This window comes from Amblyomma americanum, chromosome 10 (assembly GCF_052857255.1).
Source record: "Amblyomma americanum isolate KBUSLIRL-KWMA chromosome 10, ASM5285725v1, whole genome shotgun sequence".
Lineage (NCBI taxonomy): Eukaryota > Metazoa > Arthropoda > Arachnida > Ixodida > Ixodidae > Amblyomma > Amblyomma americanum.
In genome coordinates, this window is record NC_135506.1 from 45,884,928 (window position 1) to 45,903,905 (window position 18,978).

At 47.3% G+C, this 18,978-nt stretch overlaps 2 protein-coding genes across 2 annotated transcripts; one reads left to right on the forward strand and one right to left on the reverse strand.

Annotated features, from left to right (window-relative positions):
• Positions 1-1,515: 1,515 nt before the first annotated feature.
• On the reverse strand, positions 1,516-3,258 carry LOC144106175 (uncharacterized). The gene has a single exon (XM_077638913.1). The coding sequence runs from the start codon at positions 2,897-2,899 to the stop codon at positions 1,733-1,735; it is 1,167 nt and encodes a 388-aa protein (XP_077495039.1). The 5' UTR covers positions 2,900-3,258; the 3' UTR covers positions 1,516-1,732.
• Positions 3,259-7,149: 3,891 nt separating this feature from the next.
• Positions 7,150-9,311, forward strand: LOC144108798 (uncharacterized). The gene has a single exon (XM_077641979.1). The coding sequence runs from the start codon at positions 7,657-7,659 to the stop codon at positions 8,053-8,055; it is 399 nt and encodes a 132-aa protein (XP_077498105.1). The 5' UTR covers positions 7,150-7,656; the 3' UTR covers positions 8,056-9,311.
• Positions 9,312-18,978: the final 9,667 nt, after the last annotated feature.

Consider the following 18,978-nt stretch of genomic DNA (forward strand, 5'->3'; position numbering starts at 1 on the left):
ACCTTTCTTTTAGAGGCACCAGACGAGTCAAAATGGGCGCTAATTAGTAAGTGCACGCCTAACTTATCTACGCCCATAGTGGCCCGGGAGGCGAGCATGAGACCATCCTAGTTCCTTTACTTTAGAGGCATGAGATGAGCCAAAATTGATGATAGCGAATGATTCCACCCCTAGATCGAGTTACGTACACTGGAGAGGTTGCTTTCCGTGCAAGGTTCTCAAAAGAGAATGTATTTTGGCGTGATGTAGTCAAAATTTGGCGGTCCACAACGCCAAGGATAACCGCATTGTCTAAATCCTAAAACTCAAATGAATATCACTTACGGTGTGCTACACGCCTCTCAATATTTAAAGAGCCTAACAGCTATAGTTAAAAAGTAAACCATTCAATATTACTTAACGAGCCTGTTAGTTAGCACTTCTGTGCTGTGTTCTGATGTACTATACCGCTGATATTGCTATGCCGAATAAAGCGCTCTTATAACTCAAAAAGCCTATTTTTAAAAGTCGTGTTCAGCATTAGGTGAAACACACTGTTCCCGGGGTGTTTCAAGAAGGACTTTACTTTGACTGAGACTTTGTCTTTTCGAGGCCGAGACAAGGGATTGCGGACTAAGGCATATCGAGCAACAGCCTTAAGTCGGATGTCGAAGCGCACTTTGACTATGAAAAATGCGATGGGGTCTCCAAATTAGACTCGGGTTGTTTCCAAAATGCTGCCCATATCACCCCCAAATTCGACCGACCCCACTCCCGAAATTTTTCTTTCATAAATTTAGACCAAATTCGATGTCCAGGCAAATTTAAATGTGGTCTACAGGACGGTAGTCTCCAAATTTTGTTCGGGCCACTACCAAAATATGGCGCGCCCCGTTCCCGAAATTTGACGATCTTGGATTTGTACCAAACCATTTACAGCTTAATTTGACCACAGTCATTCCGTTAGTTTGACCTTGGTACCACCTTTGAGAGGCTTTGTCATTTAAACAGAATCCAAAACATGTAGTTTAATAGTATTCGCGTGATACACTCGGAAGAACAGCTATCGCTCTGCCATTCGGTGTAACACAGTTAAAACGCTGCTATTTCTTTCTACCCGCTTCCTTGGGACTGCGTCAACATTCTGTATAAATATTTCGGTTAGGGCTACGTGGTTCATGTTACGAAATATTCATCCTGCATAGAAGAGGCGCTGTGCTTAGAGCCCGTATACTACGTTGTGTGTTTCTCATGTCCTTGTTCGTTCAATCTGGATAAATCTTTATTGGCGTTCTATATATCAGAGTAAATGCACTCCAATATGAGCATGTTGGCACAAGTTTAGCTTGACGCTGTGTCAGGGCTCCCGGAGCTGCAATAATGTGGAGTTGCACGTGTAGTACTTCTGCTGAGCGGACTGTCTTCTCTTGTGCGCATAATGCTCAACAAGGTGGCCAAATGTTTTTATGATGTCTGTCTGAGACCGCGCCTTACAGCAGAGCATCGCGTTGACGCAAAAGGAACGAATCATTCGTCGGGAATCCTTTATTTCGAGCTTCCTTGCCATGCATCACACATGCGGCGCGTTGTAGACACGGCATCTTCCATGATGGCATTGACGAAACCATTTGGAGCACTTTTCACAATGCCTGCGGTCCCTCTAAACTTTTTGAAGCAAATCCGCGGTCAACTGAAAATCACAAGCCACACAACCAGTGCAAACCAAATCGCGGGAACCGCATGCAAGCGCCACTTACACGAATTCCACGTTCGTGTAGATGATCTTGTTGTCGATGAAACCGTTCAGGTCTAGTTCCTGCCAGGCGATGCTCTGCGAACAGCTACCCGAGTTCCACACCTCCAGCGTCGGTTTCTTTACCACCGTGTATTCTGTCATGCGTATCGAGAGCCTGACGTCCTTCTCCTTATCCCTGGGGTGCGTTACAATCACCGTCACATTCATGGCAAACGGCCACTCTAAGCGGCTGTCCCAGGCGCCGTCACGGAGGTTCATAATGAAACGCGCGAAGACTTCGCCATCCTCGCCTTTGACAAGCTTGAAATCAAGCCGGACAGTGTAGCCGGCAAGCGTGCAGACCTCGCCTAAGGTGACGAGCTCTTTCTTATCACCTACAAGTGTGTTGCGTTTGGCATACACGTCCGGAAATTTGCACATTGTAATGAAAGCGTTTGGCTTGCAAGCACCGCGGAATGGACCGTAAGTGCCAGGCGCTTTCTGGTCAGCGCGACGCTGCAATTCCGTCTTTACACATCCGGCCTTCTTTGAGAGTTGGAACTCGCGCTCTAAGTTGGCCACGTGCTCGAGCAGCGCGTTGGTGTCGTTCACGACCAAGTCCTGGTCAAACACCTCCCTCGAACCTCGCTGCCGCAGGCTCTCGAGACCCATCTTGATATCTCCGAGTCCCTCCGCGACGCCTGCGACGTCTGCCGCCGTCAAAACTGCTTGCCTCGAAGCACCGTTTTCTGCCGAGCAGCGTCGGTAGTGGTCCGCAGTGGCGCTTCGAAACAACGTTTGACCACAGTTGGTACATGGAACCTCCTCGGCGGTGCACCGGGTCAAGTGCTTCTTGAGCTCGGATAGCTTACCCGAAAAGGTACACTTCTCGCCTCCGGCGAAGCATTGCACGCGCAACTGCTCTAGGTCGCACTGCTTGAATGTCAGAGGTACCACATCGGCGCGCTCGAATTTGGCACCGTCCAGGGCACACTTCTCACCTTTCGCGACCTGGATTTCACACAGCGAACACAACACGTGACCACAGGGCAACAGCACAGTGGACGACGGCACCAGACCACACATGCTGCACACCCGGGTTCTCGGCACCTGGTCGACGAAGGCGGCGCGGCGTCGTTCCAAGAAGTCGTCGAAGCCGGTCAGAGTGTACTCGGTGGCAGGCATCTTGTCAGGTCGCTTTTAGCGCGTGCACCGAACTTTTACTTTGTCGTCGAAAGCAACTGAGCCTTTTCGTAGCTGACTGCGAAGCTGCAGCCTGTACACTGCTAGGATACAAACCGGAGTGCTGTGCCTGGGTTTCGTGTAGCCGCTGAACATATCTTGTTTGTTCCCTGCGCTTCCGATAACGCTTGTCGGCTTGCTTCATGTCTGTAGGCGATACAGTACACGGGGACGGTGGCACTTTATCTGATTAGGCCGACACTCTTTCCGTACATCTGGGAATAATGCGGCCTGTTTATCACATCAGCTTAGTTTTAATGGGAGTTCGCGAATGCATAGTAGGTTTGGCAACTTGGAACTGAAGATGTGTACAGCACGGCTATAGTATTCGTTTTGGTGTCGCGATGGATGCTGTGTGCAGTTGAGGAATTAAGACATACGTCAAGCTGGTAAGTTTCACAGATTTCCGCTGCACCCCGTGCGTCACCCGATGAACACCAGTAATGGGAAAATTATCTGACGCTTGTACACTAAGCATGGCCCTTGCTCAGCGGAAGTAGGATGGGCGGAAATTGCAGTCATCATAGGCAGTATGATGTGATAAGGAGGCGGCATTGTTTTTTCCTATCGAAAGGATATGAAACGGTTTTTCTGCAGAGCGATAAAAAGTAATTAAACACATGTCACCATGAGTGTTTACGAAGGAAGAAGTGGTCGGTGCCCGTTCTCGGAATAGTATGAGAGCCGCCCATAGTTTTTGTTCTTGCATTTTTGCTCCTTTGCTCAGTAGGTATCTGGGTTTCCTCCGTGTGTCATTCTTTCCTGTCACTCCCATTCTATTCTCCTTGTTTTCTTCTTACGCTGTTCTGGAACAGTTTTAGTTGATATAGAATGCACTTAGCCTTTTTCTTTATTGTATCTTGAGCACTACGTACTGAAACCCTAGGGCTTTGCGAATGGTACTTTTTTCCAAACCAAATCGGATACTAATTGAATGGTGATAGAATGCAATCAATTACGAATCAAGAACTTGTTGGATGCATAAGCTCCGCTTTTAACGGTATCACGCGAGAGCGGTTCCTCTTGCCCGCGCAGACACGGACACTGTTTCCTCTTTCACAGCCACAGTCATTATGTGAATGACGACACGACATGCATATAAAGTCCTGGTTTAACCAAGTTGTACGATCGTGCCTGTTTTGCGTAGCGGCAGCCTCTCTAACTCGCAATCCGAGGGTCAGGGGTTGTCTATGCGCCGCTGCTGTGGCTGGCGCCATCTATGGAAGCCTCTTGTAATCGACTAAATTTTTCATCACACCGGCGGCATCGCCGACACCGGGTGTTCTGCAGCAAATGGCCTTTACGCTTTCGCGTAGTATTTGTACTAATACTCGCTAGTTTCGCTAATATTCGTATAAAACGAGCGATCATGGGAAATACTGGAGCACCAGCGGCGGTACTGCGGTACAAAAGCCGCAGCACAAATATCCACTAAACGGTCAGAAAACACAGATGGTACATTAACCCTATGACTGTCAAATTATGCTTCTACGGAAATTGCTCTTTATGGTTGTTCACGAAAAAGAATAAACCTAACCCACACCTCAGGGCATGAGGCGGGTGAGAAAGCTGCGTATGAACCATGACCTCTGAGACAGGGCGTCAAGACAGTGTTAGAAGCCATGTACGAAGAGGAAGAGAAAACTTTATGGTACTCTGCAGTTTTGGGACATCTTCAGAGATGTCTCCTTGGTTGTATCCCCAGGAGTCTTCTGTGTCGATCTCGTCCACTTTTAATCAATGGTCACTTGTCCTCAGTAGAGGGCTCCGCTGGCCACTGCCGCCCGTTGAGCTCGCTGTACCAGACCTTGTTGGCCTTCACTGCGGTCGCTAGACAGCAGAGTCTCCCATTGCTCCGCACTCGGGTTTTGTATTTTGGGGACCACGTCTATGTTTTAACGGGCCCATGTGATGTGACATATTGACTCTTTCGTTTCACCAGTGACATTCATCCGCGTAGATCGTAGGGTTCATTTTGTTTAGTATGTGTAAGTTTGGGTAAGAACCTGTTTGTAATCGTCTACAAGTGACAGCTTCCTCTCTTTTGAGAGATTTGAGCGGCGGAGGATATCGGATTCTGCTGCCTCTGTAGTTTTGTAGTATGGATTGCGTCGCGGCAATGAAGACTTCATACCTCGCATACTCGTAGTGGCAGCAAGGTAAGCGGCATCGGTGTGGGCAATGCTTTTCAACAGTTTCCGAAGAAAAATATTTCGAGCCTTATTAATTCGCATACCAAATATTTACAAAGTAATCGGAAATTTGGAAACATATTCGATTCCTTTTTAGTAATTTTTGACGTACACTATTTGATTCGTTCGGATAATCGACTAGGGTGGATATCCGATTCAACGTTCGAATTTTTTAATATTCGCTCACGCCTACGTGACTCCAAACACCGCAGTTCTTGAAGAAGGCATTTTTTTAGACAGCTCAAGTGGGTTGGTGTCTGATAGACAAGGATTTTAGTAAAGCAATCGTTATTTACCACATGCCAACGTAAATAAGTTGCCTTATAGCATCTTTTTGTAATCTGAAGCCTCATGCTATCACGTCCCTGCATTCTATAGCAGTTCACTGGTTCGAGTGCTGTTGGCAAACACTCTCTGAACTACACCTAATCGATATCCCTCAAGAAAGAATTATATAGTAGAGTTGTATGTTGTATTCTAGCAGTTGTATGATGACTATGATGTATTGTGTTACAACTCATCTTGCCATCACCTGACAGACCATTTCTTTATCTTTCAGAAAATGTATTGCGCTGGGGAATTTGTGATATGAAAAATGATTTTTGGTTCTTTTTCGTCGTCACATCGACCAAGAAGCTGGCTTAAAGACTTTATTGGTGCTTTTCTGAAAACATTTTTTTAGGTTTGTATAGCTTTTTCTAAGGAACTGTAGGGCATAAGCGAGCAAAAATTTTCAGATATGCTAATAATTTCCAATTACATAGCTGGTAAATTAATAACCTGAGTACAGTTGTATTTTTGACTAAAAGACTCGTTCATCGGTGGAAAATTTATTGCACCGCGAAAGGAAGAAGCAATAAATTTGTTTTTTTTTCGATGCGCATACTATTGGTACCAGTAGTCTTAAACGCTGGCTGCTACTATCGTAAAAAATTTCAACACTCTACAAATAGCACATTTTAAGGACAAGATTAGTAGAAAATTGAAAAAATACTTAACAAAATCTGAATCCAGTTTTGAGCTCTAAGGAAAGATGCGTCCATCTTTAAGATCCCCTGCAGATTTTACAGCCATAGATTTTATTACAACTTCTGTGCCGTCGCGGTGGCAGAACGATTATGGCGCTCGGCTACTGACCCGAAAAACGCGGGTTCGACCCCGGCTGCGGCGGTCGAATTTCGATTGAGGCAAAATTCTAGAAGCCCGTGTAGTGTGCGATGTCAGTGCACGTTAAAGAGGAGCAGGTGGTCGAAATTTCCGGAGCCCTTTACTAGGGCGTCCCTCATAACCTTAGTCGCTTTGTGACGTTAAACCCCCTTAAACAAACCAAACCATAAAACAATACAATAAGGACAGCTTCAAAAATTCTCTTATTTTCCCGTCATTCGCTGTCACGTCAAAATCGCTTACAGATCAACCATCAGATGTGAATCACGCGACGAGCTTTTACTATCTGAGGCTTAAAGCTGTCTTTCCTGCGGATAATGGAGCATAGTTATATACTGCGCGATGGGCCAGAGAGAACAAGCGTTAGTTGAATTTTTTTCTTGTAATCGCTAGAAGTGTCACATTGTTAGTGCCACTGAACTAGCCATCAGTTGTAATACTTCATATCTAAAGGATAACAAATGTTGGCAGCGTAAATAACGATCTGTTTCATTATAGGTTTGAAACACATTTACCCTCTCTGTCTGTATCACATCTTACACGTGCGGCGGTCACGAAAATGCGAGGTTTCACGCCTCGTCACTCATCTGCATATCTTCTCAGCTTGCCTTTAGGTGGCCATGAAAAACAACAGCTGCGCAGAGCCCCACCCAGCTTTCACGTGTGGCGGGGTATGCCACCCTCTACTGCGGAACGCTCGGTCTCCGTATGCCCCCCCCCCCCCCCCCCCCGCTTTCCACCGAAACAGAACCGTCTGTTTTTCCCCCGCGTAAACGGTCAGGTCAGCCATGCCTGCAAGGTTACGCGCTCGTAAAGTTTCCACACGCCTTCTCCTGTCGCTAGGGGCGGCAATAAAAGGAACGCGCCGACCAAAGCTGTCTGGCACATCGACATTCGCGGCTATCGTGCACGTGGACCCGAATCGCCTATGCTGAGTGAGTTCGGTGCCAGTGTTTGTGTGTTTGCGAAATTTGTAGGTAAAGACAAGAACATAAGAAAGAGTGTTTGCATAGTGCAATTACACGCGCTTGTGAGTGATGTAGGACGATAACGACACGGTTGCGAAAATGCCAGGATATACGAGCAGTCAAGTATTAGTGTTGACGTGAAGTACACAAGAGAGGTTTATTTTGCTCCAGTGAACGTTGAACCACGTGCGAAGCTCTTCTTGCGGCAACGTGCTTCTCCTGCAAAAGCTTCATTTACAACAGCGATCTCAGTTCTTTGAGTTCCTTTACCTCGTCGTGGTGGTACCTTCTTCCACCAAAAAGTGGAACCTGCTCTTGTTTACCCAATCAGTGGTGAAGACATCGCCCCAAGACGCGGCACACGGTTTTCGTCATGGCTTGTTTCTTGACTGGCGCATTGGGTCCACTTTTGGAGGTCGAGGTGTCTGCAGCCGGCACCTGCTCACCAGTTCCGGCAGCTCCCAAAATTGGTGACCGCGCCACCTGCCCCTTCACGATGACCGTCGACATCGATCCAAACCGGATCCCTGCGGAGTTGCCTGTGGTAAAGTGCAACTGTGCAGGCAGCATCTGCAGCGACCGGGGTGACTTCCGCTGCCAGGAGGTGCGGAGCACGTTTAAGGTGGCCTACCGCAAAGTCGGTGGAAGTCCGGCTTCGGAGCTGACGGACGGCACAGTGGACCTAACTACGTCATGCGTATGCATCGTCAGCAAGTCCAGAATAGCACTAACGGGAGGAGATCGGGAATACGACGAACCGCCGAATGTTTAGGGATATTCAGGCACCCGCCCCTGTCACGGCCGCTCGGTCTATCACGCGTACACAGAGGTATTTTGGGGTTGCATCAAACTAATTTCTCATCGCCGTTAGAGGATGAAGAAGTTCATTGATTCACGTCATCAGGTACCCGCTACACGTGCTTGTCACTTAACTAAAAAGCGCTGTCACGTTTATTATAGCAGCACCTACAAGGAGGAGGCAGAATAAATTTAGTCATAGCGTATATACGCGTGCGGAGCGCAAAAGAAACTACTGAACAGAAGTACAAATGCTGCAGCGCGTGCCTTTCAACATGTCGTAATAATAATAATAATAATAATAATAATAATAATAATAATAATAATAATAATAATAATAATAATAATAATAATAATAATAATTGATTTTTGGGGAAGGAAATGGCGCAGTATCTGTCTCATATATAATTGGACACCTGCACCGCGCCGTAAGGGAAGGGATAAAGGACGGAGTGAAAGAAGAAAGGAATAAATAGGTACCGTAGTGGAGGGCTCCGGAATAATTTTGACCACCTGGGGATCTTTAACGTGCACTGAAATCGCACAGCACACGGGCGCCTTAGCGTTTTGCCTCCATGAAAACGCAGCCGCCAGGGTGGGGTTTGAAATCGGGAACTCCGTATCAGTAGCCGAGCGCCCTAACCACTGAGCCACCGCAGCGGGTCTCAACATGTCGACATCGCGAGACACATGGCCGACGTGAAAGAGGGACGGAAAACAAGCGCAGTCCGAAGTTGACCGCCGCCACATAAGTATCACTAATAAAAGCTCTTTCGTATTCAGTACGGCAAGAAGCAGTACGTGGCATGATCCGTCAGAAAAGCAGCAGCGTACCGTTTGTATATAGAGGACATAGTAGTAGCGCTTAATAACAGGGACGAAAGGAGAGAAGACACAAGAGCTAGTCTCTCCTTTCGTTCCTGTTATTTAGCGCTGCTGCTCTGTCCTCTCAATCTAAACACCAACTAGCCCAGCCTTCTGCCTTAAATATTGTTTGTAGGTGCTCATTGAACCAGAACGCTGTCAGCATCGCATCCGATAGTACCCGCATCGCTGCTTCAGTTCGGCTGACTAGGTAAAGTGGTCGCTGCACAGGCGCTGCCTGGAGCAGGTTTCCACTCACATCTTCTTCAGTTAATCATCCATGCTGTTAAAACGTTTGCTAGGCGAGCGGGGACGTGCATCACAATAAAGCCCAGCGTTAGCAACACTTGCCTTAGTGACTGCAACGCAAGCCGTGTCACACAAATTACGCAGAACTTCGAACACTTCACAAAACGTTATGCTTTGCTGGTTGTTTCACATTCTTAGAAGCGTGTTTCTTAGCGGAAGGGGAGACAACACGGAGCATAACAGACAAGCCTCCGTGTTATGTGTAACTCTGCTCTGACGTCAACGATAATCTGTGTGGTCTCGCTCTGCTGTGAGAGGCCTTTCTGCGAAGCGCATACATGCGTAACGTCTTTCCCGAACAGATTTCAAGTCTGCTCGAGCACTTGTTTGCGCAGCACGCAGGAACTGTCGCGGAAAAAAGACAAGAACGGCGAAAAGGCGAAATGTAAAGATGATGCCTGAGGTCCATTTAGTGCGCTGCGAAAGGCTCGCTTCCGGGACAGGGCCGGTGAATTCCGGTGACATCACACTCGGGCCCGCGATGCTCCGTTCATAATGTTGGTGCCTCGTTAAAATATCACTCGCTTGAAAAATTCACTATATTTAGGCGTTAGGGTATGCGAAAAAGTTTCCTGTGAGAATGCAATCAGTGTATCGAATTTGTTAGGAAGTGGGCCTTATTTCATGTTTCAAGTGACCAAGCCAGACGAATGATGGTCCCGAGAAGAAGAGGTAAAACAGCACAGCCTCGTGGCAGTGTGGCGCTCCGGGCGCTTAAGCAACTTGCAAATGCAGTCTGGACATGCGTGTATAGTCGTTTCAAACCACCACCACATCGCCCGCGAAGCACTCCTACCACCGTTTCGAAAGCCATCCACATCCTTGGCCTCCACTTGCAGGATTCTGGACGAAATGAGCATAACCTTAAAAGACTCAAGGCCTCCACGCAATCCGTGTTGCACCTTCTACGCCGAGTGTACTCCCTTAACAAGGTTTTAGACGAAGCGTACAACATGAAGGTAGTGCATGCATTTACGCTTAGCCACATTCTATTCGCAACCCCATATCTCAAATTGAACCGCACGGAAATCGAACGCGTGAACGCCATGAACCGCCTTGCGGCTAGGGCAGCCCTAAACCAACCTCGTAGCACTAGCACAGCCAAACTCCTTGCACTAGGCATGCATAACACCATTCAGGAACTAGTTGACGCGCACCTTCAGGCACAGTACTTAAGACTTGCCACGAGCGCCACTGGCCGCCATATACTCTCCTCCCTTCGCATCAGCATACCCGCTAACCAGTCAACCCTTATAGCCATCCCTCGACACATCCATACACCTCTCGTTGTGAAACCCGTTCCTCGAAACGGCCATCCCCAATATCATATCCCTCGTCGCATAGCTAGCTCTAAGGGACTTCATAAGTATTACGGGCAAGCCCACGATGCCGTTAGGGTAGACGCAGCATGTACAGCGCATGAAGCGGTAGCAGTTGCCTACAATCCAACCCTACCCCAACCCCTAACACAACGTCTTCCCTCGGGCTCTACGCCTAAGGAGGCAGAGGAGACCGCCATCGCCCTAGCCCTTGCACATTCGGACGCCCAGTACATCTTCAGCGACTCCAAAACGGCTCTGTCCAACTTTGCCAGGGGCAGGATTCACGCCCCTGCCTGGCAATTGTTGAACACCCCTACCCAAAATTTACCGCGCACGGTAGAGCACCAGAGGGGGCCGGCTCACTCTGAGAACCCTTGAAACGAGGCTGCCGATAAATTGGCCCGAGGTTTGATATTCCGGGCTCAGGACAGTCTCGATCCAGGAGTCTCGAGGGAGTGGGCGCACACTTTAGCGGAGCTCACGCAAATACCCAGTTTGGACCGTCGGACTTAACCCCTTCCCACCCCTCTCTTACGCACTCCTAACAGATCATCTTCAGACGCCTCCAGACCCGCTCTCTGTCATCCCCTCAGCTGTTATCCCACTATAGTGGCACATCCCCTGCGTGCTCCCTATGCGGTGGCCCTCACGCCACACACTCCCACATCCTTTTCGGCTGCCCTGCTGACTCTCCCCCGCAGGGACAGCACGCCATCTCGAGCTCGGAGGACTGGGAAGTCCCGCTCACGTTTGCAGAAGACCCGACATCGCAGCTTGCTGTGGTGACTCGGGCTGCCGACGTCATGTCCCGACATGACCTACTTGATGCAGTGCGGGACCGCGCAGTGGTCCAGGGACCCAGCAGGGTCTAAAACTCACATGTTAAAGTTTTTCCGTCTGTTGGTCTGACGAGAGCAAACCGGAGGTTTCGACATGAAAATTCTTACATAAAATTGGTTTTTGTTGAAAGGAAATGGCGCAGTATCTATCGCACATATATCGGTGGACACCCAAATCTCGCCGTAACGGAAGAGATAAAGGAGGGAGTGAAAGGAGAAAGGAAGAAAGAGGTGGCGTAGTGGAGGGCTCCGGAATAATTTCGACCACATGGGGATCTTTAACGAGCACTGACATCGCACAGCACACTGGCGCCATTGCGTTTCGCCTCCATCGAAACGCTGCCGCCGCGCTCGGGTTCGAATCCGGATACTCCGGATCAGTAGCCGATGCGCCCTAACCACTGAGCCACCCCGGCGCGTTGATAATTCTCCATCATTTGAGAAAAGAGTCGTGCGTGTTCTTGGTGAGACCGCCAGTCCATTGCGGTTGCGCACCGATTGCCTCTTGGCTTGCTGTGAAGTGACAAACGCCGCTCCGGGCGAATGTGTTAACCACCGCGCTTCTCGAGCGATGTTATTGTTCATCCTCCCGATTGCAAGTGTGTGGTGCAACGCGACAACCATTCGCCGACAGCGCGAGCTCTACGCCTCGCTTCCGGCCTTGGACTCAGATTTACGGTTTGCAGCAGTAGAACAATAGTTCCAAAACAGCGTTTCTGGGTTTGTCGTGTTTAGTCGTACCCACTGCTTACAGTTGCGTGAAAGAATTGTAGATGTTTTTTTGTGATTGGAGTTGTGTTGCTTGTTCGTCAGGTGTTGCTTGTTGACTGGCTAGTACTAAATTAGGAAGATAGCCTAGCGACACAAATTCACAGCGCTGGACGACAACAGCGCCGATTTCGGCACCGCTATCGTCGCTGTAAACCTCTGTTGGAGCAGATGGATCGAAGTACAGGGTCCAACGTAAGAAAGAGTTTCAGTTTACGGAAAGGGGAGTCGAACATAGGGCTCAGTTGGAAAGCCACGCCCTTGTGAAGGAGGCCTTTCACGGGGCATGCTATGTCAGCAAAACGGCGCAGCAACAGTGTCAAAACATCTACTAGCACCGCCTCAGCGCTTCCGTGTTTGCTGATACCTGATTTATTATCTGCTGCGGGCCCTTGGACCCAAGATATTAAACCTATTTTTGGAATATGGCAGAGTGCTTGGCTTGAAGAACTCCGGCACGGGTCGGCCCGGTATTGCACTGCCTCCGGGATCGGCCCGGGGCATATTAGCGCGCGCCTTTTCTTTCCATCTTTGCTCTCCTGTCCTTTAGCTCTCCTACATTCTGCGCGCGGCAGCGAGCGCGGCTCGGCTTGAGCCGGTAGGCAGGCCCGTGCACTTTCCTTTTCTTTCTTCCTAACAGCAGCAGCATCAGCAGCAGCGTGTTTGCTGCTTGCTTCGTTAAATGCCTGTGCTTCTTGCGCCCTTGCCTTCTGGAGTTACTTTCTAGAGCTGAAGTTATGACCAGTCTTCGGTAAGTTACGTACAAAAGCGAAAAAATAATCACGTGAGATTTCGCATTCGTTTTTGCGTAGACGGTTAGGTTTGTTTTTTCACTGATTCGTATTAAGTGCACCGCAACTACAAGAATTAAACAAATAAATCGTCCAAGCTTGTCAACCTTTAAAATAGAATGTAGTGTTCCGTAATAACAGAGCATCTCTTAATTGCCTGCGTATTCAAGTCGGCGCCATGGACAGACGAGAAGCCGAAACAAAGAAGGTCGTTCTACTTCCTGGAAGTACAACTGACGCCGACTGATTGCAAGGAGATCGCAAATCAGGCAGGACTTTTTAGTCTATAGTGCTTAGAGGCAATACAAAATTTGAGTATGCTATCTGTATAGTCAATAAAAAAGAATTTTATTCATGGTCTTGAAAAAGTGAGGTATCTCTTCTGTCTGAAAATTACATACTCTGGCAATTTGCTGACGCTGACTTAATGTCTGCTGCCGACATCAAATCGGGTACGACGCCATGCTAATGAACTTTTTTTGTACGTCATATTTTTGTCGTAAGAAAAGGGCCATCAGAGATAAATGCCACAGAGTTTGGTAATGAAAAGACAGCATCTTTTACGTCTCCGCAAGTCGCTGAGAATCAATCGCAACAGAACAGAAGAGTTTGTGGTCCGCACTGTCTTTTGCGCGGTTACAAAAGCCTGAAAGCACTGCGCAGCTCCCGCTCCTGAGCCAGCACATAGGGAGACGACATACATGATTAATTGCGGTAAAGTTGCAAATTAAAGCTCACCCCTAGCTACAGTTTGATCTGGTTCTTTGCACGGATGGCAGTGCGTGAATTGACCCGCAGAAAACACGTCTGAGAGTCGACTTGACAGTGTAAACTAAAGCGTTTTCTGCAAGGTAGACTCTGGCGCGATTTCCATACCACGCCCAACAGACTGCCTGTGCAATAGAAGATACAAACGTGAGAAAACGGTTTCCACAAGTGCGCTATATCACCACCTGATAGCGGGATTGCCTGTACAATAGAAGATACAAACGTGAGAAAACGGTTTCCACAAGTGCGCTATATCACCACCTGATAGCGGGATTGCCTGTACAATAGAAACACACGTGAGAAAACGGTTTCCACAAGTGCGCTATATCACCACCTGATAGCGGAATTGCTTGTACAATAAGAGATACAAACGTGAGAAAACGGTTTCCACAAGTGCGCTATATCACCACCTGATAGCGGGATTGCCTGTATACAATAGAAGATACACACGTGAGAAAACGGTTTCCACAAGTGCGCTATATCACCACCTGATAGCGGAATTGCCTGTACAATAAGAGATACAAACGTGAGAAAACGGTTTCCACAAGTGCGCTATATCACCACCTGATAGCGGGATTGCCTGTACAATAGAAGATACACACGTGAGAAAACGGTTTCCACAAGTGCGCTATATCACCACCTGATAGCGGAATTGCCTGTATAATAAGAGATACAAACGTGAGAAAACGGTTTCCACAAGTACGCTATATCACCACCGTATTGAAATAAAATCAATTATCCATTTTTCATCTGAAATCTGTTTAGTCACCCGCCATTGCTTACAGTTGTTTGGTGGCGTAATCGTGCCTTTCGAGAGTCTATGGAAAGAGGCTGCACCATTGGCTAGTTGGCGACAGTACGTCACCATTGTCTCTGATACTTCAGCATTGGCTGCATATCGCAGGCAATTTGAGGACCGGTGCGTGCGGCCAGTGACGAAGGCTATCGGCGACGTGCAATCCGATACACTGTGAATTCTGTCACTGCCCATTTGTTACTTTGGTCTTATGCTGCCATGAAGTCAGGCCAAAATGAAATGAAATGAAAAACGCACAATGAATTCTTATAGAATACGGCCCCTGGACTTTTATAACATTGTTTTATGGGCAGACATTAGAAAACACAGTGCTTAAAAAAGCGCGGACTCGCGGCGGTGAACGACTTGCTTCAATTTATGTGATTGCAGCAGGGAACACTGTGCTCGTGTAATCAGGAGAACATGGCCACAGTGATTTATCGGCACTTGGAAAAGCAGACAGCATGGTAGGAACAGAAAGCGCTATCGTGAGCGGCCTGCACTCAGTTAGGCACTGAGGTGATGTTAATAAATACTTAAAAAGATGCCTCTAATTTAAACCAGGACGCTAAAGGCCTTTCCAGCGTTGATAGTAGGCATAGTAAGTTGGCCGTAATGCCTCCCAGATCTAGAAAGTGGTGAATGATGCATTTCTTGTACAAAACTTCATGTATCAAGCCATCACAGGTTAGAGTTTGCAAAGGGAATGATTTTCGGCAGAGTGATGCGGATGTCCGAAGTGGCATCAAACCAGTTATTGAAATGGAGCTTGCTTTCCTTCTCCGCAGAAGATAGATGAAAGCACACAGAGTTTTAAAAGTCTTCAGTTGACTAAGATTAACCGCGGGGCTGTCCTTGCTGTATGCCATCACCGATGCTGTTCCAGTGAAAACGGTAGAGTTAGTGTCGTAATATCTGTTCTTAGTATCTCGACACCAATCTCTCTGGCGAAAAAGAAATAAAGGTGATTACCTACTGCTAACGGCCTGGCTGCGCAATTCTGCTTCCAAATGCACGCACAAAGATGACACAACGTAGAGTACCGGTTTTGAGGCGAGGCTGTATTTCCCCGCGCTTCTCTGCTTGACCTTGAGCGCTCGTATAAAGAGGCACGGTTTGCTGTCGACTGCACAAGTTGAACCTGGCGTTACTCCCTTAACACTGTCTAATAGCTTTCCTGCTGGTTAGTATTTGCTTCACCGTCTCATACATTCATCACGTACCCTGGAAAGCTGAAGAAGTAGTGCAGCATGGTTTAGCTCCTCTTACTAATGACCAAACGTGCGTAGCTATTTCCGCCGGCAGGGAGCGCTGCCAAGTCAGACGACCAGAAAACGTCCGAACTAGCGATAGGAGCTCAAGACCAGAAGAAACTCTTCACAAGAACGGACTGGGTGCCCTCCGAAAGGGATCACACCAAGCCACTCCCATAGATCAATGCATCGGCCATCGCCAAGAAGTCTTCTACACCTGAGCGCAGGTTGCTGCGTGGCTCTTATGCTCATTGCCAACTCGGGAGCTGCACTGCACAAGGGTGACACAGGAATCTGTGCCCCGCAGCCGCAGTCTTTTGGGGTTGGCAACAGGGCTACGTGCACCTTCACAAAGGTCGTAGACATTGACTCCCACAGGATCCCGCCAGCCATACCAAGCGTCAGGTGCAAGTGCCCGGGGAGTCGGTGCAGCTCTCGCGGGGACTTTCGTTGCGTAGAGGTCAAGGACAGCCTCCAAGTTTCCTACCGCAGCAGCAAGTCTCCGACGGAGCTGGTCAACAAGACCATAGATGTGACGACATCTTGCGTTTGTGCAGTCAGTCGAAGCGTGGAGGCGGCTAAGACTACGGGATGGTTCAGGACTGAATTCCACGTGCCAGAGGAGGATCGAAACGACTTGGACAGTTAGCGCTGGAACGCAGCTTGTTGTGGTGCATCATGAAAACCTTGTCAAATGCTTGTCACAGGCTGTGTGCCGGTAAATAACTGTTGTCTGAAATAAAATAAATCTTTACCCTCATCAAAGTCTAGAGTGCTCGAGATCGTTCGTATCACAAACACAACCTCAACTGAGAATACATGAGAACGAGGGATGGTGACCAGATTTTTAAGGCCTTTTTCTTCGTCATAATCTTGAAAGGTTCAGTTACAATTCTGACTTAAACAACAAATCAGTCCAAAAACATTCCTGCTCTAGACTGCTTATTTGCTTTTCTTTTAGACTGTTTTTCTTCATCTGCTTCCACTTCTAAACAGCTCTAGCGAGCAGTACCAAATCAGTGCGCGCGGACTGAATGGCGCAGACAGAAATATGGTTCCCAAAGGAGGTGCCGTTTCACATATAGAAAGAACTGCTCATGTTTTTAATTTTGGTAAGCATTCCGCTAATAAATCAGCAAGTAAGTAAGCAAAACGAAAATAAATTTTCTGGCTGCATCGTACTCATTCGGCTCCGCTCCTGGCCTTTACGTGAAAGGATACTTGATGCTGTTTAGATTTTTTTGCGTGTGATTGAAGGGCCGTTGCTTGTTAGTTAAGTGCAGCTTGTTGACGGGAAGTACTAAAGAGAAGCAAGACGTACACAATTCTGGACGAACGCATTTCTGAGCGGGGAACCGTTCAAAAACACAATTTTGGCATATAATGTAAGATTTCACATTAACAATCAATGCATTCGCAGATCACCCGACGGCAATCCCATCTCTTTCACTGTTAATGTTTTTGCTATCTTCAAAAGCTTGCCCTGTTGGTTTGCTATGCCAGTCTTCACTATTCTATGCGATAGATGCAAATACTTTAAAAGAATGATTTTGCTACATATCAAAATAATGGACCATTAACTTAAAGATTTTAATAAAAGTATCTCGCAGCTTTCCAATCTTCAAAAATTTTGTCCGACAATGTTGGGCATAAAATTCAGTGCGCAAGGCAAACCTTCGTTCAAGAATTTTGTAGTTCACTTGGACGTAAATTAAACGATGCGCCACTTGAGGCATGGAAGCGGCTATGTCATGTGTATTATGATCTGTCCTTTTATTCTCTGAGTAGATCCCGAAATATGCGAAAGATGGAAATACTCGGCGTGGCGCTGAACGTGAAAAGTGAACAAGTTGCGGGGAGTGCAAAACTTAATTATGTTTGAAGCTCTTTAGGCGAGTGCCACGTAATCTGCGCTCTGACTGTTCTTATTCTGGCAAGTGGGGCAGTTATATATCGTCGGTTAAACCTAAAAAAGAACGATAAAAGCACCCGAATTTAATTTTTGAAATTTGCTGTTAACCAAAAAATACCGTATTCCTTGACATGATCGCCGAAGATAGCTCGTAATTGATGGGCGTTACACTCACTCAAAGAAGCCAGGAGCATAGTGAGGCGGAGTACGTTGGATGATGTAGCGGAGGTAATCATTTTCAGGTGTCGCTCTGGAACCTTACACGCCTGTGCGAGCTGAGAGGCTCTATTTCGCCCTCATACGTCGTCTATCTTAGTGCTCTTCACTGCCATTAGTCGCTTTGACCAATCGCTTGGTTAAGCAGGTGTCTCCATTGCATGTGCAGACCACGCGAAGACCAGCTTCTTCGCTCAAGCTAGCACAACCTGATAACGCGGCAACGCACCTGTTAGGAATTAACGACCTGTAATTCTGGTCAGCGGTTCCATAATTCACCTTCGGTTACTTTTTTTATATATTCGCGACAGCATTTCCTTCTGCAAGCACACCTCTAAACGCTTTACCAGTAATTAATGATAATTTGTGCTTTAATTACGGATAAATAAGAAACACAGAAAAGTTTTGTGCATTCTAATGGGATATGTTTAGAAAGGCATAACATGTACTCGTGAATCGTTCAGGATGAAACGGTTTTTGGAAATAATTATCGATGTGTTTCTCCTCGAATCGACCTCATGTTTGTTGTAGTGTGGGCGCATCGGTATTATTCTGTAGTGGAGTCCTTGGTCTCCACAGTACTCTTGAAATTGCAAACGATTAGTCAACACAACTACTTCATATGACGTTGTGACTGAGAATGCTGTCAAGATGATATCGGTCACAACAACATCCAAAGCCTAGACCGGCTTTTTTTGCGCATATGTCCCCGTTCAGACAACACAGGATGTGGCAACATTTTCTTTCGTGAAGGCTGCGCTGCATCTTCCCTTCCAGTTTCCTTAAAAAGAAAACGTGAACAAAGAATTCAATTTCAGTGGTTCTATCCTTTAATCAATATTTATAATTATTTCGCTCACTGGCGCCATTGAGTAGACGCGCTGGTAGTACCTGATCGTGGCGTCAGTTCTGAGGATATAACGGTAGAATATAATAAAGCAGTGCGAGTGATGCTTTAGTGTAGGATAATAAAATGAGGCGAGTACCCATATTTCCAACATCGCTATTTGCATCTCAAGCATAATACGCCGCGATGATCCCTTGGAGAATCGCAATCAA

What these genes read in the sequence shown, in the direction of transcription:
- LOC144106175 (XM_077638913.1), bottom strand. Translation starts at nt 2,899, where the DNA reads ATGCCTGCCACCGAGTACACTCTGACCGGCTTCGACGACTTCTTGGAA.
- LOC144108798 (XM_077641979.1), top strand. Translation starts at nt 7,657, where the DNA reads ATGGCTTGTTTCTTGACTGGCGCATTGGGTCCACTTTTGGAGGTCGAG.